Here is a 25972-nt window from a genome sequence, read left to right as displayed (position 1 = left end):
CAGAGAACGCCCCTCAAAATCAATAGGAATAGGCCCACACCCCGTCACCTAATAGTAAAATTTACAAGTCTCAGTGACAAAGAGAAAATCCTGAAAGCAGCCCGGGAAAAGAAGTCTGTAACATACAATGGTAAAAATATTAGATTGGCAGCTGACTTATCCACAGAGACCTGGCAGGCCAGAAAGAGCTGGCATGATATTTTCAGAGCACTAAACGAGAAAAAACATGCAGCCAAGAATACTATATCCAGCTAGGCTATCATTGAAAATAGAAGGAGAGATTAAAAGCTTCCAGGACAAACAAAAACTGAAAGAATTTGCAAATACCAAACCAGCTCTACAGGAAATCTTGAAAGGGGTCCTCTAAGCAAAGAGAGAGCCTACAAGTGGTAGATCAGAAAGGAACAGAGACCATATACAGTAACAGTCACCTTACAGGCAATACAATGGCACTAAATTCATATCTCTCAATAGTTACCCTGAATGTTAATGGGCTAAATGCCCCTGTCAAAAGACACAGGCTATCAGAATGGATAAAAAAACAAAACCCATCTATATGTTGCCTCCAAGAAACTCATTTTAAGCCCGAAGACACCTCCAGATTTAAAGTGAGGGGGTGGAAAAGAATTTACCATGCTAATGGACATCAGAAGAAAGCAGGAGTGGCAATCCTTATATCAGATCAATTAGATTTTAAGCCAAAGACTATAATAAGAGATGAGGAAGGACACTATATCATACTCAAAGGGTCTGTCCAACAAGAAGATTTAACAATTTTAAATATCTATGCCCCCAACGTGGGAGCAGCCAACTATATAAACCAATTAATAACAAAATCAAAGAAACACATCAACAATAATACAATAATAGTAGGGGACTTTAACACTCCCCTCACTGAAATGGACAGATCATCCAAGCAAAAGATCAGCAAGGAAATAAAGGCCTTAAACGACACACTGGACCAGATGGACATCACAGATATATTCAGAATATTTCATCCCAAAGCAACAGAATACACATTCTTCTCTAGTGCACATGGAACATTCTCCAGAATAGATCACATCCTCGGTCCTAAATCAGGACTCAACCGGTATCAAAAGATTGGGATCATTCCCTGCATATTTTCAGACCACAATGCTCTAAAGCTAGAACTCAACCACAAAAGGAAGTTTGGAAAGAACCCAAATACATGGAGACTAAACAGCATCCTTCTAAAGAATGAATGGGTCAACCGGGAAATTAAAGAAGAATTGAAAAAAATCATGGAAACAAATGATAATGAAAATACAACGGTTCAAAATCTGTGGGACACAACAAAGGCAGTCCTGAGAGGAAAATATATAGCGGTACAAGCCTTTCTCAAGACACAAGAAAGGTCTCAGGTACACAACCTAACCCTGCACCTAAAGGAGCTGGAGAAAGAACAAGAAAGAAACCCTAAGCCCAGCAGGAGAAGAGAAATCATAAAGATCAGAGCAGAAATCAATGAAATAGAAACCAAAAAAACAATAGAACAAATCAACGAAACTAGGAGCTGGTTCTTTGAAAGAATTAATAAAATTGATAAACCCCTGGCCCGACTTATCAAAAAGAAAAGAGAAAGGACACAAATAAATAAAATCATGAATGAAAGAGGAGAGATCACAACTAACACCAAAGAAATACAAACTATTATAAGAACATACTATGAGCAACTCTACGCCAATAAATTTGACAATCTGGAAGAAATGGATGCATTCCTAGAAACATATAAACTACCACAACTGAACCAGGAAGAAATAGAAAGCCTGAACAGACCCATAACCAGTAAGGAGATTGAAACAGTCATTAAAAATCTCCAAACAAACAAAAGCCCAGGGCCAGACGGCTTCCCGGGGGAATTCTACCAAACATTTAAAGAAGAACTAATTCCTATTCTCCTGAAACTGTTCCAAAAAATAGAAATGGAAGGAAAACTTCCAAACTCATTTTATGAGGCCAGCATCACCTTGATCCCAAAACCAGACAAGGATCCCACCAAAAAAGAGAGCTATAGACCGATATCCTTGATGAACACAGATGCGAAAATACTCAACAAAATACTAGCCAATAGGATTCAACAGTACATTAAAAAGATTATTCACCACGACCAAGTGGGATTTATTCCAGGGCTGCAAGGTTGGTTCAACATCCGCAAATCAGTCAATGTGATACAACACATCAATAAAAGAAAGAACAAGAACCATATGATACTCTCAATAGATGCTGAAAAAGCATTTGACAAAGTACAGCATCCCTTCCTGATCAAAACTCTTCAAAGTGTAGGGATAGAGGGCACATACCTCAATATCATCAAAGCCATCTATGAAAAACCCACCGCAAATATCATTCTCAATGGAGAAAAACTGAAAGCTTTTCCGCTAAGGTCAGGAACACGGCAGGGATGTCCATTATCACCACTGCTATTCAACATAGTACTAGAGGTCCTAGCCTCAGCAATCAGACAACAAAAGGAAATTAAAGGCATCCAAATCGGCAAAGAAGAAGTCAAATTATCACTCTTCGCAGATGATATGATACTATATGTGGAAAACCCAAAAGACTCCACTCCAAAACTGCTAGAACTTATACAGGAATTCAGTAAAGTGTCAGGATATAAAATCAATGCACAGAAATCAGTTGCATTTCTCTACACCAACAGCAAGACAGAAGAAAGAGAAATTAAGGAGTCAATCCCATTTACAATTGCACCCAAAACCATAAGATACCTAGGAATAAACCTAACCAAAGAGACACAGAATCTATACTCAGAAAACTATAAAGTACTCATGAAAGAAATTGAGGAAGACACAAAGAAATGGAAAAATGTTCCATGCTCCTGGATTGGAAAAATAAATATTGTGAAAATGTCTATGCTACCTAAAGCAATCTACACATTTAATGCAATTCCTATCAAAGTACCATCCATCTTTTTCAAAGAAATGGAACAAATAATGCTAAAATTTATATGGAACCAGAAAAGACCTCGAATAGCCAAAGGGATATTGAAAAAGAAAGCCAACGTTGGTGGCATCACAATTCCGGACTTTAAGCTCTATTACAAAGCTGTCGTCATCAAGACAGCATGGTACTGGCACAAAAACAGACACATAGATCAATGGAACAGAATAGAGAGCCCAGAAATAGACCCTCAACTCTATGGTCAACTAATCTTCGACAAAGCAGGAAAGAATGTCCAATGGCAAAAAGACAGCCTCTTCAATAAATGGTGCTGGGAAAATTGGACAGCCACATGCAGAAAAATGAAATTGGACCATTTCCTTACACCACACACAAAAATAGACTCAAAATGGATGAAGGACCTCAATGTGCGAAAGGAATCCATCAAAATCCTTGAGGAGAACACAGGCAGCAACCTCTTTGACCTCAACCGCAGCAACATCTTCCTAGGAACAACGCAAAAGGCAAGGGAAGCAAGGGCAAAAATGAACTATTGGGATTTCATCAAGATCAAAAGCTTTTGCACAGCAAAGGAAACAGTTAACAAAATCAAAAGACAACTGACAGAATGGGAGAAGATATTTGCAAATGACATATCAGATAAAGGACTAGTGTCCAGAATCTATAAAGAACTTAGCAAACTCAACACCCAAAGAACAAATAATCCAATCAAGAAATGGGCAGAGGACCTGAACAGACATTTCTGCAAAGAAGACATCCAGATGGCCAACAGACACATGAAAAAGTGCTCCATATCACTCGGCATCAGGGAAATACAAATCAAAACCACAATGAGATATCACCTCACACCAGTCAGAATGGCTAAAATCAACAAGTCAGGAAATGACAGATGCTGGTGAGGATGCGGAGAAAGGGGAACCCTCCTACACTGTTGGTGGGAATGCAAGCTGGTGCAGCCACTCTGGAAAACAGCATGGAGGTTCCTCAAAATGTTGAAAATAGAACTGCCCTATGACCCAGCAATTGCACTATTGGGTATTTACCCTAAGGATACAAACGTAGTGATCCAAAGGGGCACATGCACCCGAATGTTTATAGCAGCAATGTCCACAATAGCCAAACTATGGAAAGAACCTAGATGTCCATCAACAGATGAATGGATCAAGAAGATGTGGTATATATACACAATGGAATACTATGCAGCCATCAAAAGAAATGAAATCTTGCCATTTGCGACAACATGGATGGAACTAGAGCGTATCATGCTTAGCGAAATAAGTCAAGCAGAGAAAGACAACTATCATATGATCTCCCTGATATGAGGAAGTGGTGATGCAACATGGGGGCTTAAGTGGGTAGGAGAAGAATAAATGAAACAAGATGGGATTGAGAGGGAGACAAACCATAAGTGACTTTTAATCTCACAAAACAAACTGAGGGTTGCTGGGGGGAGGGGGTTTGGGAGAAGGGGGTGGGATTATGGACATTGGGGAGGGTATGTGCTTTGGTGAGTGCTGTGAAGTGTGTAAACCTGGTGATTCACAGACCTGTACCCCTGGGGATAGAGTATTATGCCTCCATCAGAAAGGATGAATACCCAACTTTTGTAGCAACATGGACGGGACTGGAAGAGATTATGCTGAGTGAAATAAGTCAAGCAGAGAGAGTCAATTATCATATGGTTTCACTTATTTGTGGAGCATAACAAATAGCATGGAGGACATGGGGACTTAGAGTGGAGAAGGGAGTTGGGGGAAATTGGAAGGGGAGGTGAACCATGAGAGACTATGGACTCTGAAAAACAATCTGAGGGTTTTGAAGGGACGGGGGGTGGGAGGTTGGGGTACCAGGTGGTGGGTATTATAGAGGGCACGGATTGCATGGAGCACGGGGTGTGGTGCAAAAATAATGAATACTGTTATGCTGGAAATAAAAATAAAAATTCAAAAAAAAAATGCTATCAACTTTTTTCACAGAACTGGAACAAATAATCCTAAAATTTGCATGGAACCAGAAAAGACCCTAAATAGCCAAAAGTATATTGAAAAAGAAAATCAAAGTGGTGGCATCATGGGCTTCAAGCTCTATTACAAAGCTATAAAAATCAAGACAGGCCTTGCAGCCTCCCCAGTGCCTCTGGGCTCTTCACTCCCAACAATGGTGGCTCCAAGCCCGAGCGGTGGCCGTGGCTCCAGGAGCAGCAGTGGCAGTGGCACCCCGGCCCCGTGGGGACCCTGGCACCGGGCCACCCGGCTGTCAGCAGCATGCAGGGTAAACGCAAGCACTAAGGTTGAATTTTGCAAATCCACCTTTCAAATCTACAGCAAGGTTTACTCTGAATCCCAACACTACAGGAGTTCAAAACCCACATATAGAGAGACTGAGAACACACAGCATTCAATCGTCAGGAAAACTGAAGATCTCGCCTAAGCAGCACTGGGATTTCACTGCAGAGGACTGGAAAGACCTTGGAGAAATTGGACGAGGAGCTTATGGTTCTGTCAACAAAATGTCCACAAACCAAGTGGGCAAATAATGGCAGTTAAAAGAGTTTGGTCAACAGTGGATGAAAAAGAACAAAACCAACTTCTTATAAATTTGGATATAGTAATGCGGAGTAGTGATTGCCCGTACATTGTTCAGTTTTATGGTGCACTCTTCAGAGAGGGTGACTGTTGGATCTGTATGGAACTCATGTCTATCTCGTTTGATAAGTTTTACAAATATGTATATAGTGTATTAGATGATGTTATTCCAGAAGAAATTTTAGGTAAAATCACTTTAGCAACTGTGAAAGCACTAAACCACTTAAAAGAAAACTTGAAAATCATTCACAGAGATATCAAACCTTCTAATATTCTTCTGGACAGGAGTGGAAATATTAAGCTCTGTGACTTTGGTATCAGTGGACAGCTGGTGGACTCCATTGCTAAGACAAGAGATTCCGGGTGTAGGCCTTACATGGCACCTGAAAGAATAGACCCGAGTGCATCACGACAAGGATATGACATCCACTCTGAAGTCTGGAGTTTGGGGATCACATTGTATGAGTTAGCCACAGGCAGGTTTCCTTACCCGAAGTGGAACAGTGTGTTCGATCAGCTCACGCAAGTCGTGAAAGGGGACCCTCCACAGCTGAGCAACTCTGAAGAATGCAAGTTCTCCCTGAGCTTCATCAACTTTGTCAACTTGTGCCTTACGAAGGATGAATCCAAAAGGCCAAAGTATAAAGACCTTCTGAAACATCCCTTTATTTTGATGTATGAAGAACGTACCATCGAGGTCGCCTGCTATGTTTGCATGATCCTGGATCAGATGCCAGCAACTCCCAGCTCTCCCATGTATGTCGACTGATCTTGCTGCTGCATCAGATTTGAGAAAAAAAGGGCTGAGAGGAAGCAAGACGTAAAGAATTTTCATCCCATATCACAGTGTTTTTACTGCTCGCCCAGACACCATGTGCAATAAGATTGGTGTTCATTCCCATCCTGTCTGTATACTCCCGTCATTTAGAACACGCATCCCCATGATACCTGATTGATCACAGTGTTAGTGCTGGTCAGAGAGACCACATCCTGTTCCTGTGTGATGAATTTACTCATGAAATGTGGAAGTCAGTACGATCAATTTGCTGAGTGTGATTAGATCACTTCTTAAATTCACTTCTAGGCTCAAAACCTGAAGACGCAGCTACTGGAGTGGTGTTTTGTTGGACTTCAGATGCCGGAAGAATGCGGTGATGGACATATGAGGTCTGAACCTAGAGACTCCAGCTTGAGTGAGAGAGCTGGCGCAGCCCACAAGGCCCACGGCCTTCTGGAACTGGGAGACAAGGGAGGGATTTACCGTCTTCACCAAGTGCTATAGATTTACTGATTTGATATTCTGTTGATTTACGATCAGTCGGTGTTCGGGGATTGATGTGCTCAGCCAAATTTCCTGTTTGAAATATCACATTAAATTAGAATGAATTTATCTTTACCAAAAACCATGTTGCGTTCAAAGAGGTGGACACGGAAATATTGAGATGGGACAGAATGTGTTCTTTTCTCCTTTACCGGTCCTTCTGCTCTTCGTTGGGAAGACTCAGGAGTCTGCCACTTTGTCAGAGAAGGTGCTGATCCTAAGAATCTTCATTCTCAAATTCTGTGTACTGCCAACTTGATGTTCCATCTGCCACAAACCACTGACTGAAACAAGAAAAACGTACTGAGGGCAAAGAGTACAGATGTTTCCATGCCGAGCATCTGACCCAGAACGACTTGTAACAGCTCTGAGTTCCCCTCAGTCCCATGCCTGAGACTTCAGCCTTCACAGCTCACGCACAGGGAGAAGCAGCTAGAAGCGATGTGCCTTGACTGATACATAGACTGTGCTTGTAGGGCAGCACAAGACCAAACCTCAACCTTCTGCTCTCACTGGCCCAGATCTTCGGTTTTGGAATCCCCCTCCCTTCCCATCTGGTCTGTTGCCACTCTGTGACTTTTGCTTAATCCAATATTTTGCTTTTTCCCCCCATCCTGTAGCAAAAGCCTTTTTAATTTCCAGGGATGTTTAGCCCCCAGTCCCTCCCATGCTGTAATGTTTAAAAGGCTGAGAAACGTAGGACCCCACAGATGTGGCAGGTGGTGAAGAAGCGTCTTCCAGAGACATGTCAGACCAGACGAGGGTCCCTTACAGAAGCTCATTGCTGGTGAGAGTCTCTGGCAGATCACTATTTTTTAGAAATGGAATTCTCTTGAAAGCAAAACAAAACAAAACAAAAAAACCCAAACCAACCCAAACCCCCAAACCACCCCAGAGTAGTTGTGAGGCCACTGATGAGGTCTGCCCCCTGATGTTGTGCTCCATCACCAACTCATTAGCCAGGTGGCCCCCTTTGGTGTCATGGTGGCCTCGCTGGCCCCGAGTGTGTGGCTCCGTGCGACAGTGAAGCACCTCTGTGAGCAGTTCTAGCGCACGGGAGAAGGCGGCCGAGGCTGAGAGCCCGTGGTGTCCTTGGAAGCAGGTGCGGCCGGTGGTGCTGGGGCAGGGTGAGGGGAGCGCCCTCCCAGGGTGACTGTACCAAATGCTGTAAAACAGTCCAGGGAGGACGGTGTTGTGTCACGTGACATCCCCATAAATCTCCAAGTTTCAGAAATGAATTATCGCTTCGGTCCACTTCCCTAGTTTCCCCAGTTTTTCCCCACCCCAGCCTCCTAAACCTTCGACCACCCCAGTGCCCCGAAAGGAAGCCTTGTTGTGTGTCTTCCTTCAGCCACACCAAGCCATCGTCCTCCGTTGCTCCCGGGGACTCAAGAGGATATCTGTTGCTCTGTTGTCCACTTCCCATCTGGCGCCGGGTAGGGTCACTTTGCCATTGGACACGTGGTGATAAAAGCAATTCTGACTGTCCAGGAGCTTCATCTGACAGTTCTCTTGTGTGGATGACCACATGAAAAGGCAATTTTAGTGTATTAATCATAGATTATTATAAGCTATAAACTTAAGGGCAAGGAGCTTAGTACAATGTGTCTTTATTAAAACAAAAGGATGTATAGTGTTCATAAACTGTGAAAATAGTGTAAGAACTGTACATTGTGAGCTCTGGTTATTTTTCTCTTGTACCATAGAAAAATGTATAAAAATTATCAAAAAGCTAATGTGCAGGGATATTGCTTTATTTGTCTGTACAAATGGAACTCAGTAACAGACCTGCTTCTTGGAGCTTGGGAATATTTTATCCTGTATTCTTGTTTGAACCCTCCTCTATTTAAGATATATACATGGAATTGAAGTGTTTATGTAATAGTTCTATCCTTTTGCCTGCAGGTCAGTTGTAATAAATCTAGGATATGATGATGACTTTGTAATTAGGTTTCTTGAAGTCAGACCCTGAGAGGGGAAAATCAAGTAAATTCCATTAAATTATCTGTGCATAAAAAAAAATCAAGACATTATGGTACTGGCACAAAAGCAGACATATTTGTCAATGGCATAGAGCACAGTGCTCAGAAATGGACCCTCAGCTCTATGGTCACCTAATCTTTAACAAATCAGGAAAGAATATCTGATGGGAAAAAGACAGTTTCTTCAACAAATGGTGTTGGGAAAATCAGACAACCACATGCAGAAGAATGAAACTGGAGCATTTCCTTACACCAAACAGAAAAATAGACTCAAAATGGATGAAAGACCTCAATGTGAGACAGGATTCCATCAAAATCCTTGAGGATAACCCAGGCAGCAACCTCTTTGACCTTTACCCCAACAACTTCTTGTTAGACACCTCTCCAAAGGCCATGGAAATAAAGGCAAAAATGAACTACTGGAACCTCATCAAAATAAGTAGCTTTTGGACAAAAAAGAAAACAGATAGAAAAGACAACCAACAGAATTAGCAAATATCTAATGACATATCAGATAAAGGGCTATTAGCCAACAGCTATAAAGAACTTATCAAACTCAAAACCCAAAGAACAAATAATCCACTCAAGAAATGGGTAGAAGATGTGAACAGATATTTCTGCAAAGAAATCATCCAAATGGTTAACAGACTCATGGAAAAGTGCTCAATATCACTGGGCATCAGAGAAATACAAATCAAAACCACAGTAAGATACCACCTCACACCAGTCAGAATGGCTAAAATTAAGTCAGGAAATGACAGAAGTTGGTGAGGATGTGGAGAAAGCAGAACCCTCCCACACTGTTGGTGGGAATTCAAGCTGGTGCAGCCAATCTGGAAAACAATTAGGAGTTTTCTCAAAAAGTTGAAGGTAGAGCTCCCCTATGACCCAGCACTGCGCTACTGGGTATTTATTGCAATGATACAAGTGTAGTGATCTGAAGGGGCACACGTGCCCCAATGTTTATAGCAGCAATGTCCACCATAACCAAACTATGGAAGGAGCCTAAATGTCCATCAACAAAAGAATGGATAAGGAAAACATTGTCTGTATATACAATGGAATATTATGCAGCCATCAAACCCCCCCAAATCTTGCAATTTGCAATGACATGGATGGAACTAGAGGGTATTATGCTAAGTGAAACAAGTCAATCAGAAATAGCCAATTATCATATGATCACACGGAAATCAGGAATTTGAAAAACAAGATAGACTATCATACATGAAGGGAGGGGAAAATGAAACAAGATGAAACCAGAGAGGATGACAAACCATAAGAGGGTCTTAAACTCAGAAAACAAATCAATGGTTACTGGAATGGAGGAGGGTGAGTGGGGTGTCGTGACAGGGTGATGGACATTGGGGAGGGTATATGCTATGGTGAGCACTGTGAATTGTGTAAGGCTGATGAATCACAGAACTACCCCTGCAACAAATAATAGATTATATGTGAATTTTTTTAAAAAAGAAGTAGTCAAATATCATGGTCAGTGGGGAAAAAGACACCAACATCATCACACTGCTAAGATAATTCAATTGGAAAACAGGAAAAGATGAGCTTAAATTCAGTCATAAAAGACAATGATGGAATATTAAAATATTGGAAGCTCTAAATATCTTTATTTGATTTGCGATTGTCATGTTGTTTCTACTTTTCATTTTTTAAAAAGACTTTATTTATTTATTTATCTGAGCAAGAATAGTGCACATGCACAGGGGAAGGACAAGAGGAAGAGCTAGGAAAAGACTCCCTGCTAAGCTCAGAACCTGACATGGGGCTCAATGCCAGGACAACAAGATCATGACCTCAGCTGAAATTCAGAGTCCATAGCTCAATTCACTGAGCCACCCAGGCCACCCCTTCATTTTTTATTGGAAATGTCATAAACTAAACTCAAACTTTTTAGTTTTTGTATTTTAAAGTCTAAGATACTTTTATATCTTGCTACACATGCAATGTAAATATAATTATTTCAGCAATAGGCCATGTAACTAAATTTGCTTAAAATGGGCATATTACTTTCAGTGGAATACTTCCCAATTACATCATGATCTTGGAACTATAACTTCAAAACTCTCAATTACATGGAAGTACATTTAGAGATTGGTCTCTTCCAATGTATTGCTGATGGTAGACTGTAGACATTGCTTATTCTCCAAATTATATCTATATCTATATATCTATATCTACCTACATATATATGACAAATTATCTCTCTTTTACATGAACATTCTCATATGAACATTAAAAACTAGTCTAAAGCAGTGAATAGCAAATAAGTTATTTGCTTCAGTATTAAAATAATAAGCCCAATATAAATGATTAATTTATCTTAAAAATTATGATGAAAGACAATTTTACTGATTTTGCTGACAGAAGAAACTTTATATTAGGCATAGAGAGAGAAGAGGAAATTTGAACCAGTTTTGCAACATCAAAGTACAGAGTAAGTGGCAAATAGAAATCCAGAGGGAAAATGACCTGTTAAATTTTGGTCATTTGGAAGAAATCTTGTGATTGCATTTTATTTTATTTTTTTAAAGGGATTTAAAAAATTTATTTGACAGAGAGAGACAGAGCGAGAGAGAGAACACAGCAGGAGGAGTGGGAGAGGGAGAAGCAGGCTTCCTGCAAAGCAGGGAGAATGATGTTTGTCTTGACCCCAGGACACTAAGATCATGACCTGAGCCAAAAGAGATGCTTAAGGACTGAGCCACCCAGGCACCCTCTGATAGCAATTTAAATTCAGATGGGTAAGGTCTAAAGTGGGCCACAGGCTAGGCTGTTGTCCGTGATTTGCCTATAGGGAAAGGCATAGCTTCCCTCCCTGTTAAGAACAGAAATAAGAAAAAGAAAAAAGAAAATTTCTAAAAGTGCTCAGAAATCAAATCTAAGGACTGGGGGAATTGTTATAGCAAACACTTCCTTCTAGTCTACCAGACAAGAGCAATTTAAATTATCTAGTTCAAGGAAAGAACTGATTAAAAGCATACCAATTATTTTTTCTATGTCATCATAAAAGTAGTCTTCTCTTTTTGGATTTTGTTTTGGATATTTCCTTCTAATACTGAAATACATATTACATATTTTGACAGGTCATCAATAATTTGAACAAAGAAAATCATAAACTACCTTTTAATGTGCTCCCCAAATGCTCAAGAGACCCATGATTTGCAAGAGAGCATCAGGTTTACTTTTTGGTCTTTGTTTTTAATGTTCAGTTTGCCCCTCTATAGTACATCATTAGTTTTTGATGTAGTGTTCAGTGATTCATTATTTGCTTCTGACTCCCAGTGCTCATCACAACATGTGCCCTCCCTAATACCCATCATCCTGGTACCCCTTCTTCCAGCCCCTCCCCTCTGAAACCCTTAGTTTGTTTCCTAGGGTCCGTAGTCCTGAACTATGAGGATTCCTCTCCCTCTCTGATTTCTCCTCCTTCATTTCTCCCTTCTCCTAATGCCCTCCACACTATTCCTTATGTTCCACTTGTGAGTGAAACCATATAATTGTCTTTCTCTGCTTGACTTTGCTTAGCAAAATCCCCTCCAGTTCATTCATGTTGATGCAAATGATGGGCATTCATCCTTTCTGATGGCTGAATAATATTCCATTGTATACACGTACCACATCTGCTTTATCCATTGGTCTGTTGAAGGGCTCTTTCCACAGTCTGACAGTTGTGGACATTGCTGCTATGAACATTGCAGTGCATGTGCCCCTTCTTTTCAGTACATCTGTATCTTTGGGACAAAGACCTTGTAGTGCAATAGAATCAGTTTTTTTTTAAAGATTTTATTTATTTGACAGAGATCACAAGTAGGCAGAGAGGCAGGCAGAGGGAGGGAAGGGGGAGAAGCAGGCTCCCTGCTGAGCAGAGACCCCAATGTAGGGCTCAGTCCCAGGACCCTGAGATCATGACCTAAGCCAAAGGCAGAGGCTTTAACCCACTGAGCCACCCAGGCGCCCCAGCATCAGGTTTTTTTTTTTTAATCAAAATAGGAATGTATGTCTGTATTTGATCCTGGCAGCAAATTTATAAAAGTGTTTTCTTAGTCTGGTGGGCCCATGGGATATAGATTAGTCTAAAAAAGATCAACTTGCTGAGAAAGGGGAGGCTGCTGTGTTCTCTCACTTACAACTCTGTAGGGTTTCTTATAGAAATACTCTCCTGTATCTAAATTGTCCTAACATGCTAATGTTTCTCTTTTATGTTAACTTTGACATGGTAATAGGTAATATTAGCAAGTTCAATTAGTTACACTGCGGAAACAGCATTTGACTATAATGGTTCATACTGTTACCCCCATTGAAAAAATAGGAGATAGAATTCCATTCCCTTATGAACTTTATTGATGGGTTATTGAAAGCCATTGTGTAATTCAATAATGCACATACACAATTGACAATCACTGTAACAGCCAATCACATTTTACATCATTCAGAGAAAAAATATATTCTTGGTTCACACAACAGGAAAAGCAAGGTAAGGATTCCATAGAATAACAATGGCACTCAGCTTGTCCACTCAGGGAGGAAATGAGCATACCCCATTGTCCTTCCTAGGATTCCAGATAGAACCCACAGCTGGAGAAGAAATTAAGACTTTGATTAAAGGTTTATTTTAAAGGTAAAAGCTGATCTTGATTAAAAGTTTATTTAAAAGAATTATAGTTACTTACTACAGTAAATGTTTTCTTGAACTTCCAAATACCGGGAGTTATAGGTCTTAAAGAAGAGATCAAGGACCATCAACTGCTTCAGTTTGTTTTTGGCCTTTTTCCCATGGACTTCCATGTAGGGATACACTGACTTTGTATCCTGTGAGACTAATAATGAAATGCCAAAGTCTTGACATAATGTTTAATTTTTTACTTTCATAGTATTCTTTTGTTTAGTCAAACAGAATCTCAGCCTGGCTAGTTTCCTAACATCAAAACTTCCAAAACAAAAGGCAGTAGGGTGTTTGCTTTTTTTATTCTTTTAAGAAGTTTTTTCCTGGTCACATAACATCCTGATGGTTTTTAGGCATTCTAAGTTATTGTTTTGTCTGCATGATGATAGACACAGTTCATAGAACAGAGAAGGTGTGCTTGCTTTATTTAGAGGAGTACTAAATTCCATGCAGTTTTCTGTGACATCAACCTCATTCACATTTCAAAATTTATGAAGAATTATACACAATTCAGTTCATGTTCTGTACTCTAATTATTTCTACCCCTGGAAACTGACAGATGCAAAGAAGCCCCCTATAGGAATAGCGATCCACTCAGAGAAATTATTCCCTAATAATGTGACCTAATTAATTGGTAAAAAATCTCTATATCCATAGATATTTGCTGAACATTTAATACGTCCTTATCACTGTATCATTCGGGAAGTATAGACACTCAGGAAGTATAGGGCACTGTGTCTCAATTAACTAGAGCAAAAAGCTGATTTTATTTATTTATTTGGCAGAGAGATCACAAGTAGGCAGAGAGGCAGGCAGAAAAAGGGGGGAGCAGGCTCCCCACTGAGCAGAGAGCCCGATGTGAGGCTTTATCCCAAGACCCTGAGATCATGATCTGAGCTGAAGGCAAAGGCTTTAACCCACTGAGCCACCCAGGTGCTCCCAAAAGTCCAGTTATAAATATTTCTGGTTTGTTACAAAAACTATACTTCTGTAAAATCCAATAAAATAAATTACTAGGAAAGTGAAATTGAATTAAAAACAGACGAAATACAACCCAATTTTTTTTTTCAGGTTCTGCCAGACAACCTTTATTACATCAGAAAAGCAACACTAGGCACTAGATCTTGCAAAATATGTTCTGACCAACTCTAAACTTTCTGAAATTAAAACTGCGTAACCACTGTAAAGTTTTTAATGAACAATAAAGTTAAATACAAACTTTCATATGCAAAATAGATTATTGTATAACTGGCAGCCTCAGAGCCAAGTACTAAATATTCTTCCAAATTTCAGTGGGGATGGAATGGGGGGGGAGGGGAATGTAAATCCTAATGAGTATAAAACTTAATTTTGGCTTTATATATAGAAAAAAATCTTTGAGGAAAAATAGCTTTTACAGTGAAGAGTATCTTTTGAAATCAACGGCCCAGGCCAGCCCTTACAATTCTGAGGTTTATACTCAACCAGATCTAGGATGAAAATGAAGATTTCGGGTTTACAGTTACTTCAAATCCAGTTTCAAGAGTAGCCAAGTCACCTCATTTCCAGAAAGTGGATGACCACGACACTCTTCTGAAGACGTGTGGAGAGCCACAGTTCCACTTTTCCATGCCTCCACGCCAGTGCTGTTGTGTCAGGCATGCTCTGGAAGGCGGCCAAAGCCCTCGGCCACAGAGCTTCTCCCGGCATCGTCAAGCCTCCAACATAAGAAGATCTCTAGATTCGAGTTGGCAGTCTCTGCTCCAGCCTTAGAGAAGTTCATTAACACTTCCTTCCTCCCCACCTCCCTGATTGCCCTCCTGATCTTCAGCTGGGAGTGGAGCTTGATTAACACTCCTTCAAAAATAAATAGTTCAGGTAATTCAGAGTTAACTGAAAGAGCAAAAGCACATAGCCACAGCCCATTATGTCTGCTAATGAGTGAGCGAATGAACACACGTGAACAAACACACAAAAGACAAATCATAGAATAAATCCTGCATTTCGAACATTCACAGGGAAAAAAAATCATTAAAAAAAGTTATTAATTAGCATTTGTTCTTGTGTGGGTTGAACAGTCCAGGCTCTGAGCAGGCACAGGCTCACACATGGGGTTGCAGGCAGAACCTCCACACAGCACGTCAGGACCAGGGTGCGGGAGAGGCCGGCGTGCACGCCCGACAGCTCAGTACCTGTGAGACAACAGAGGTGATGCAGGGACTTCTGAACCCACGATGCATGAGGTATATGGAAACATCAGTCCTCCGTGACAGAACCACCAGCAGCTCGAGGGACTGGGCGGGGCATTCTCACAGCAACTGCTGATGAAGGATTTCCCACACCATCTTCTTCCGGAAGAGAGGCATCTGGTGCTGAGTAAATGTGATAGGTTTGTCCCTAGAGATATAATCTGCATATTTACAAGTAAACATTCCACAATCACTCCCATTCAGCTGTTGAGGAATTTCATGTGTCTTCATGCTGTAGTGGGTCCACTCTAAAAGATTCAGATCAATATTTCTTTTGGTCTTACTTTCATCCTGTAAATACTGAAGGAGAATCTCACAGATCCTGTGGCCCTTTTGTCCCATAGAATCCAGATATTTAAGACACCTTTTTCTTAGGTCTATCACCACCAGGCTCCAATGTACCTTCCAATGAATAGGCACCAGAATAAGTTCCTGTTCAAAGAGATTGACCCCTTTGGTCCATCTTTTCACTGCCTGGTAACCACCAGACTTTAATTTGGGATAGAAAAAAGTACTGAATGCATGAAGTGCTGGATACCCTTATTTTTTGTTTCTTTCCACCAGAAGATTCATATAAAAATTAATGACTTCATCATTGAGCCAGTGATAGTTCTTCAAGGTCTGGATGTCACCTCGAGTGATTCGCAGCTTGAAAGCGCTACTTAGGACCTCATCCTGTAGGCCATGACCTAGGGCATTACTGATTTCCCTTTCCATGTCCTCTGTAAGTTCAAGAAGATCATCCATCCTTTTATCCCTCTCTTTGCCTGAGCAATGTTTTTCTTTTGTCTCAAGTATTGACATTTTCCTCCTGAGTAAGCCATTGCTCCCACTGCCCAGGCGGAGTGGGGCTGACACCTCTTCGGATAGGTCAGGTTCCAGCTGGTGTCCCCTCCTACCTTCATTTTCAAGTCTGATTCCAACTGTCCTTTCTGTATCAGAAATTTTCCCCTTTGAACAACACCTCTTCTCAGTTCTCACTGAGCATAAATGTCCCCTTGTTTCAACAACTCTGTATTGTTTTGGAACAAACTGAGTTGTTCTGACTCCGTGACTTTGCTCGTCCCCCCAGCCTTTGGTCTTTAATGTGTCCATCTGACTTCTTTGAGAGCTGTGGTAAGTAGGAGCTACCGGAGGAACAGAGTTTCCATGACCACCTTCTTTAAGTCGCTCCAATAACCTTCGGTATTTCTCTCTTTCCTCTTTTTGAACACCCTCCTCCACAGTACAGTGGGGACGCCTCAGACCCTTGCCACCCTCTTCAGAAATCATTTCTGTTACAACCTGTTCCTGAGGCTTCCAGGTTAAGGAACTCTCTGAAGGGCCTTTGCTATGATGACGGCCACCTGGTCTTCTGTTATACCCCTCTGAGTTCAAAGTAAAACCAAAGAAAGGCAGGACTCTGCCGGGCTGATCTCGGGTTACAGTCACTCTGATCTTTGGATAGTCACTTATTCCATTAGGAGATTTATTACCCAGTTTCAGCATGTTGTTCCAGGATCCAGAACCTGTCAGTTCACAAGATGAAGAGTTCGAAAATACCTCTCCTGAAGGGGCCACATTCCGTGTTCCATTACAAGCAGAAGTTACCATGGGTTTTGTGGTCAGCTGGAATGGGAATCCAAATAAGCTGGCAGCATTGTAGAGACTGGTTTTGACTTGGTGAATGAAATAATCTAATCTTGGTCTTTTGGCTGGTATTTCATCAGGGTCCACTATAGAAAACAAAGTGCTGTTCGAGCGCCGCCTCTTCAGGAGGGCCCGGGTTGGGGTCACAGAAATGGAAAATGGTGCCGAGAATCCTAACCAGCCATTTGTACATACCAAGCCCAAGCAGCAGCAGCGGCCAACACACCCCGAGAAGCAAACCCCAGAGCTGTCGCCGCTGCTGCCGCCTTCGCCGCCTCGGCCACCACCGCCTAGGCTCAGTCGCCGACTTGTGACGCGATCGGAGGGCCCACAGATAAAAGGTCCAGAGGGCTATAAGAGCCCCCCCGCAACCCCGCCACCACTCCTGACGTCACCTCCTCCCGCCCGACCGGAAAGCATCTTCGTCCTCAATCTCCAACCCAATTTTTACTGTTAGATTCAACTGAAAATATATGGCATTTAACAAATATAATCAGAACAAACATTACAGGAAAGTTTTAAAAACTGTGCATATTGTTCATTCAAAGTTTGCATCACAGCGATCATATAAAGAACCATAATTACACTTGAACTTTTTGTAGTTCCATAAGAGAAATTAAGGAAGTTATGAGTAAAATAGTGATTCTCCACATGGAATGCCTACTTCACAATTTGAAGAGACACCTTACACATCAAAATATAAAGTTATAATGTAAAAATGAACTTGTTCCTTGCTTGACTAATCTAATATAGCCTCTATTGGCCACAACAGTATTCACAGGGAGTAACATACCTGAACTATTTCAGTGTCTTAAAACTTATCATAGAGGAATCAGTCTCAAAATGATATTTTGATAGCAGTGAAAGAAGTGATTTTAAAGCAATTTCAGTAAGCTCAAGATACTCATCCTTAATTTTTTATTTAGGATAAATAATGTGATGTTATATTTTCAAAATTCGTCTTTAATTCTTCATCAGTAGCCAGCGCCAACAGTTTATCCTGAGAGTTACTGTTAAGCTTTACTTAACTTATGATGAAAGAAGTTGATCTTGATTTCATTAATATCTGTAAGTGTTCTTTTGATGGAAAAGGACTTTAAATCATTCTACCAAATTTATGAGGCCCTTGTTGACAACTTTACTTGGGTGAATTATTAAGTTTACTACCTACCTACTGAATAATTGTTACTGAATTCTGGATCACATAACATTCTGTAGGAGTTCTCTTATCTCATGAATCTCACTTTTGTTTTTGCCTTTAAAAGCATCATTCCAGGGGCGCCTGGTGGCTCAGTTGGTTAAGCAGCTGCCTTCTGCTCAGGTCATGATTCCAGTGTCCTGGGATCAAGCCCCACATCGGGCTCCCATCTCAGTGGGGAGCCTGCTTCTCTCTCTCTCTCTCTGCCTGTTGCTTTGCTTCCCTGTGCTCCCTCTCTTTCTCTCTCTCAAATAAATAAAATCTTTTAAAAATTTTTAAAAAACAGAAAAATTTAAAATAAAACATGAAAGTATTAAATAATTAGAAATACCAGAAATACCAAATAACTAAAGTGGGTGCTTACTTTACAACTTTAAAATCTTGAGACCAAACTATATTCTTACATTGCATAAGTGATGAGATTTTACTCTGCAAGTCAAATATTTCAACAAAATTATCTTCTTAAAAGCCATTATAAGATCAAGTGTAGCATGAAGCATCAGTTTTTGTTTAGCTTTTTTATTATGTCCACATAAAAAGAATAATCTCAATTTGACCCTTCAGTCTTTAGAATCACAATTTGTACTATATCACTAAATACACTATTTCGTGTATTCTACTTAAAAAAAAAAAAAACATTTCAGTGAAGTAAAGAATGTGGATTTTAAAACTATTCTGGCACCAGCACCTAAATCCTAGACAACCTCTGTGAGGTGCAGTATGTTTGTGTATCAGAGAACCAAGAGTTAATATGAGGGAGAGATACCCTAGAAGGTTGAGAGCCTAGAAATTCTAACAGAGGAATCTGATCTCATAGCCACAGGTACTTGGGAGCCAGTGCAGCTTCTTGAACAAGGGAATAGCATGAGGGTAGTCACATTTTAGCAGCCAGAGCTCTGCAGGAGGTTGGAACATCATGGTGATCTTGTGCAACCTACTCACTTTAGAGATAAGAAAACCATTATGTAAATAATTCACCAAAAGAACCAAAGCTAGCTCCCAAAAACTAACACACCAAAATATAAACATATTTATAAAGAAGGTTTTTTTTTTTAAAGATTTTATTTATTTATTTGACAGAGAGAGATCACAAGCAGGCAGAGAGGCAGGCAGAGAGAGAGGAGAAAGCAGGCTCCCTGCTGAGCAGAGAGCCTGATGTGGGCCTCGATCCCAGGACCCTGAGATCCTGACCTGAGCCGAAGGCAGCGGCTTAACCCACTGAGCCACCCAGGCGTCCACAAAGAAGGTTTTGGGAAAAAAAAAAAAAAAAACCAAAAACAAACAAACAAACAAACAAAAAACACTGAATAAAATATGCACAGGAAATAGCTTGTATGCCTTGCCATATTTAAAGTTAGGTAACACTGGAATGCCAAGAGCAGTTAAATTTACAAAAACACTGTGGAAGACCTTAACTTGACCCTGCCTGAGAAAAAGTCTCTGATGTTTAACTGTCTTTGGAAAGATACTCTTAATTCAATGACATGGGCAGTTTTAAGGACTCTCCAATCCCAACAGCTATGTGACATGCATTAGCCATGATCATGGAAGCATAAAGAAAGCAGACAAGTAAAGAAGATATTAGGGAACTATAAAAACTATAAAAATTCAAGGACTGAAAGTGGCGAATGTAAAGTTGCAATTAGCCTATTTTATTCTTTTTTGGATGACATTTCACTAACGTGCATAAATTTGCGAATAACACAATAAAAATGCAAATATGCATCTCCTGAATTTGACCCTGCAATTGCACTCCTGGGTATTTACCCCAAAGATACAGATGGAGTGAAAAGAAGGGCCATCTGTACCCCAATGTTTATAGCATTAATGGCCACGGTCGCCCAACTATGGAAAGAACCAAGATGCCCTTCAATGGACGAATGGATAAGGAAGATGTGGTCCATATACACTATGGAGTATTATGCCTCCATCAGAAAGGACGAATACCCAACTTTTGTAGCAACATGGACGGGACTGGAAGAGATTATGCTGAGTGAAATAAGTCAAGCAAGAGGGTCAGTTATCATATGGTTTGACTTATTTGTGGAGCATAACAAATAGCATGGAGGACAACGGGAGATGGAGAGGAGAAGGGAGTTGAGGGAAATTGGAAGGGGAGGTGAACCATGAGAGACTATGGACTCTGAAAAACAATCTGAGGGTTTTGAAGGGGCAGGGGGTGGGAGGTTGGGGGAACCAGGTTTTGGGTATTGGAGAGGACACGGATTGCATAGAGCACTGGGTTTGGTGCAAAAACAATGAATACTGTTACATTGAAAATAAATTTAAAAAAATTAAAGTTTTACCCAGCTAGAAAAATTACATTTGTCTTTGAAAAGAAAAAAAAAATTGTAAATTTATTATGGTAAGAGTAGTTTGAATTAATTTAAACCCATTAATTATTCTACAGATATACCAGAGATTGTGAGTGGACTTTAAACAACCATTTCCCATTTTTAAATTTAGTTTGCAATACTTTAGCGCATATGCAAGATCTTTGGGAAAAGTTGATTCTACCCCTTATGCTACAGGTGGGAGAAGAAAATGGGACAAAATATCAATGGAGTGAAAAAGGGCCATACCTTACTCCTTACCTTTTCAGTAATCCCATAATTACCTCCTGCTAGACAATCTCTGAGCCACACAAAATGTAATCACTTTCTTTGAGAAAATGAAAAAAGAGCCTATTGGAGAGCAGAAACAACCTCAGAAGAGTTGGAGGAGACTAATGTATTATCCACAGAGTACATCATTGGTTTTTGATGTAGTGTTCAACAATTCATTCGTTTTGTATAATACCCAGTGCTCATCACAACATGTGCCCTCCTTGACGCCCATCACCCGATTACCCCATCCTCCCATGCCCCTCCCTTCTGTAACCCTCGGTTTGTTTTCTGGACTCCAAGGTCTCTCATGGTTTTTCTCCCTCTCTGATTTCTTCTCACTGATGAATTAGTTAATTAATTCAAGTAAGAGTTATTGACAAATATATGTAGAATGTATTGGTCACTTTGCTGGAGGTGCAGCCAAAGTCAACTCTATGGGATTTTCATTATACTGTGTTAGAAAAATATTAAAAAAATAAAAATATGAATAAATTAATTTCAAAAACTGATTAAGCAAACCAGCCAGTTTTGTGATAGAAGATGATGGGTATTATGGAGGGCACATATTGCATGAAGCACTGGGTGTGGTGCATAAACAATGAATTCTGTTACGCTGAAAAGAAATTAAAAAAAAAAAAAGATGATGGGGATAGAGTAGTAGACCATTCAGCAGGATGATCACAGAGGGCCTAAAGAGAAATATTTTACTAAGAACTGAATGAAGAAGAGGCAGATGAATGATAACCAGAGGAGTTGCCATCCTCAGGTGGAGACCACAAATTCAAAGCTTCAAAAGGGAAAAGGCTGGGATCTGATTTGTTAATTTGCTGTTGAATCCACAGGAGCTGGAAATTATGGAGTACATGTTAAGTGCAAAGTTAATAAATGATGATATCTTTTTTATATTTAGAAATAATAAATGAGGGAGAGTTTTGTTATTTGCAGAGGGTCATGTATACATTTCAGGAAGCTGGAAGTCAAAGATGAATCTTGTGCTTCCTTGAGATTTGTTATACTTTGTATTTCCATAATATACTGTTCATTAATTTGATTTATCAATGTGTTCTCAAACCTACAAGCAGTTTTGTCTTATTGATTTCTATTAAATATCACAATTAATTGCTAGTTTGATAATTACCAATGTTAAAATTTTTTACTTGAACTCTGAATGAACACAAAAGTGCTGAAGGCTTGACATAAGAAGATGGAAACATATGGAACTAAAAATTCATGTAGGGGAAAAAAACAAACATGGGAACAATCTGTTACACAGGCTAAGAGCAATATTTTTTATCTATTTATTTTTAAGATTTTATTTATATTTCAGTTAATGTACAGAATAACATTAGTTTAAGGTGTAAAAATCTAGTGATTCAACACTTTTCTACAACACCTGGTGTTCTTCCCCACTTGTTATTTTAAATTTTTATTTATTTTTTTAAATTTTTAAAAATTTCTTTTCAGTGTTCCACACTACACCAAGTTCTCTATGGAATATGTGCCCTCCATAATACCCACCACCAGGCTCACCCAACCTCCCACTCCCTGCCCCTCCAAATCCCTCAGTTTGTTTCCCAGAGTCCACAGTTTCTCATGATTTGTCCCTCCCTCCAATTCCCCCCCAACTCCCTTCTCCTCTCCATATCCCCATGTCCTCCATGCTATTTGTTATGCTCCACAAATAAGCAAAACCATATGATAATTTACTCTCTCTGCTTGACTTATTTCACTCAGTGTAATCTCTTCCAGTCCTTTCCATGTTGATACAAAAGTTGGGTATTCATTATTTCTGATGGAGGCATAATATTCCACAGTGTATATGGACCACATCTTCCTCATCCATTCGTCCGTTGAAGGGCACCTTGGTTCTTTCCACAGTTTGGTGATTGTGGCCATTGCTGTTATGAACACTGGGGTAGGGATGGCCCTTCATTTCACTGCATCTGTATCTTTGGGGTAAATACCCAGTAGTGCAATTGTAAGGTCATAGGGAAGCTCTATTTTTAATTTCTTAAGGAATCTCCACACTGTTTTCCAAAGTGTCCACACCAGCTTGCATTCCCACCAAGAGTGTAAGAGGGTTTCCCTTTCTCCACATCCTCTCCAACACACATTGTTTACTGTCTTGTTCATTTTGGCCCTTCTAACTGGTGTCAGGTGGTATCTCAATGTGGTTTTGATTTGAATCTCTCTGATTACTAGTGATGATGAACATTTTTTCATGTGTCTGTTAGCCATTTGTATGTCTTCATTGGATAAGTGTCTGTTCATGTCTTCTGCCCATTTTCTGACATGATTATCTGTTTTGTGTGTGTTGAGTTTGAGGAATACCTTATAGATCCTGGATATCAGCCCTTTGTCTATATTGTCATTTGCTAATATCTTCTCCCATTCTTTGGATTGCCTCTTTGTTCTGTTGACTGTTTCCTTTGCCGTACAGAAGATTTGATCTTGATGATGTCCCAAAAATTCATTTTTGCTTTTGCTTCCTTGAGAAGTATTTATTTAAATCACATGATGAATATTTTTACCACCTAGGTTTTTGTTAGAACAAATTTACAATTTTCCTAAAGAATTTTGGAATGTGTTTACTTGGAAAATAAGTAAAACAAGGTAATATTGTATTTCTGGAAAGGCTACAAGTGCTTTCTTCCTTGCAAACTTCCCACTTGGTTAGGTAGACTTATTTAAAATCCTTGAAGTGAGTTGTGGTGCAGATCCTCTTGGCAAACATAGAGACTGCTTTTTATTGAGTGTGTCATCCTACTACTTTGGCAATTTCACGTTTGTTACCATAGCAAAATCTCAAATTACTTTTTGTTCTACCTAAATCGCAGTACATAAATAAAAAATATCATAGACTGTTTTGCCTAAAACTTAGAGGTAACTTGAAGTAGTGACATTCCGTTTAAAAGAAAATACGTTTTACCAGTACCAAAATCCAATTTCCTTTAATCATCTCTCCCCAGTGCATTGTCTTTCCATTGCTAATGTATTTCCCACTTGTAACTATTGACAAACTTTTTGAAGTTCATGACTGAAATTACTTTCAGCGACCACAACAATTTTAACTTTGTGTTTGCTTCATTTATTACTGAAAATAAATTTCATTAAACATTTAAAAATATTCTTATATGATATCATCATCTACATGGAAAAGGATACCTTTTCCATGTAGATGATGATATCATATAAGAATATTTTTAAATGTTTAATGAAATGGTTTATTAACTAGATTGAAAAGTCAGATAATAGAAATGGAAGAAATTCACTGAGGTTTATTCCTCTGGGTTATAAAATCATAAAAGCAGGTACATCTTGGTTACAGATTATTGTAGAGTTTGCAGAGGTCTTACTAAATTTAGCAGGTACTTTGTAACTTTTGTTCAGTGAGTGATTTAATTGGCAATCATTGGAAAGGCAAGTTAGAAAAGAGAGATAAGGGTTTGCAAGACCTGAAGATGTTGATTAAAAAATAAGGAAAATTGGGGGTCCCTGGGTGGTGATGTCTTGGTTTTGGCTGAGGTCCTGATCTCAGGGACATGATATGGAGCCTTGTGTCAGGCTCCACACTCAGTGGGTGTCTGCTTAGGATTTTTCTTCCTCTCCCTCTCTTTCTGCCCCACCACCACCTCTTTCTCTCTCTCCCTCTCTCAAATAAATAAATAAATCTTAAAAGAAAATAAGCATCATGAGAGACTATGGACTCTGAAAAACTATCTGAGGGGTTTGAAGTGGTGGGAGGTGGGAGGTTGGGGTACCAGGTGGTGGGTATTATAGAGGGCACAGATTGCATGGAGCACTGGGTGTGGTGAAAAAAAAATGAATACTGTTATGCTGAAAATAAATAAATTTAATTAAAAAAATTCTTAAAAAAAAGAAAATAAGCACAACTGATTTGGTCTGAGAAATAAGGAGCTTAGAAATTGTCACTCCTTCCCAACAACTAAAAAGCTGAAGAAACTGAAAAATAAGCAATTCTCCTTAGATATTTCAGAGAGTGAGTTCATGGACAAACCACTGCTTCTAAAACTGGAGAGACAGACAGGCAGAGACAGAGAATTACAACTTTCCAGAGCAGAAACTTCCACAGAAACCAGTCCTGGGGTTGGGAAACCTGAGCTGTAATTAGTGAATTGCTTGGAGGTTTAGTGTGGATATGACTCTGATAAGAACTCTAAGTGAGGACCAGCCCCGCAAAACAAAAACAAACTCCAAGGGGACCCAGCCATAGGGGGTCTCTATACATTTGTGAGTTTTACCTCCAGGGGTTCTAACAGGTCCTCATAGTTAATAGTGGAGAAAAATTTCCTCATACCTCTAGCAGGAGAAAGGGAAACGTAACCATTTATCTATATAAGAACAACTCAAGATGCTGATGGAAAGTAACGATGAGCAAAAGAAAGGGAGAAAGTCTCCTTATTCATGCATATAAGATTCAATATGGTCAAGATGCAGGTTCTTCACAAATTGGTCTGTAGATTCAATACAATCCCAGTCAAAATACCATCAAGTTAATTTACGGATATCAGCAAACTAATTCTAAATTTACTTGAAAGAAGAAGACCAACAATAGTCAACATCATATTAAAGGAGAGGAACAAAATCCGAACACAGATAATACTCTTTGTATAAAAGGAAAGGCATTCAGGAACCGGTAGTTGGGAAGATGAAATACCCTGGAGATGACCTCTTTTCTCTTTAAAAGATAAGTTTATGGATATAATAAATAATAGATAAATTAACAGAGATATCAGAATGAGACACGTTTGTTCCCAAGGGTGCAAAATTTAAGGAGTCACTCA

The 25972-nt window shown here is 39.7% G+C and overlaps 1 protein-coding gene and 1 pseudogene across 1 annotated transcript; one reads left to right on the top strand and one right to left on the bottom strand.

Annotated features, from left to right (window-relative positions):
* The first annotated feature begins 5097 nt into the window (after positions 1–5097).
* Positions 5098–6294, top strand: LOC116573092 (annotated as a pseudogene).
* Positions 6295–14564: 8270 nt separating this feature from the next.
* Positions 14565–25483, bottom strand: LOC116573582 (sentrin-specific protease 2-like). Its single transcript, XM_032313756.1, is given in 2 exon segments — positions 14565–17714; positions 25430–25483. Coding segments are annotated over 2 exon segments (1974 nt in total). The 3' UTR covers positions 14565–15794.
* Between the last annotated feature and the right edge of the window lie 489 nt (positions 25484–25972).

Source organism: Mustela erminea, chromosome 14 (genome assembly GCF_009829155.1).
Source record: "Mustela erminea isolate mMusErm1 chromosome 14, mMusErm1.Pri, whole genome shotgun sequence".
Taxonomy (NCBI): domain Eukaryota; kingdom Metazoa; phylum Chordata; class Mammalia; order Carnivora; family Mustelidae; genus Mustela; species Mustela erminea.
This window is presented reverse-complemented; position numbering and strand designations above follow the sequence as displayed.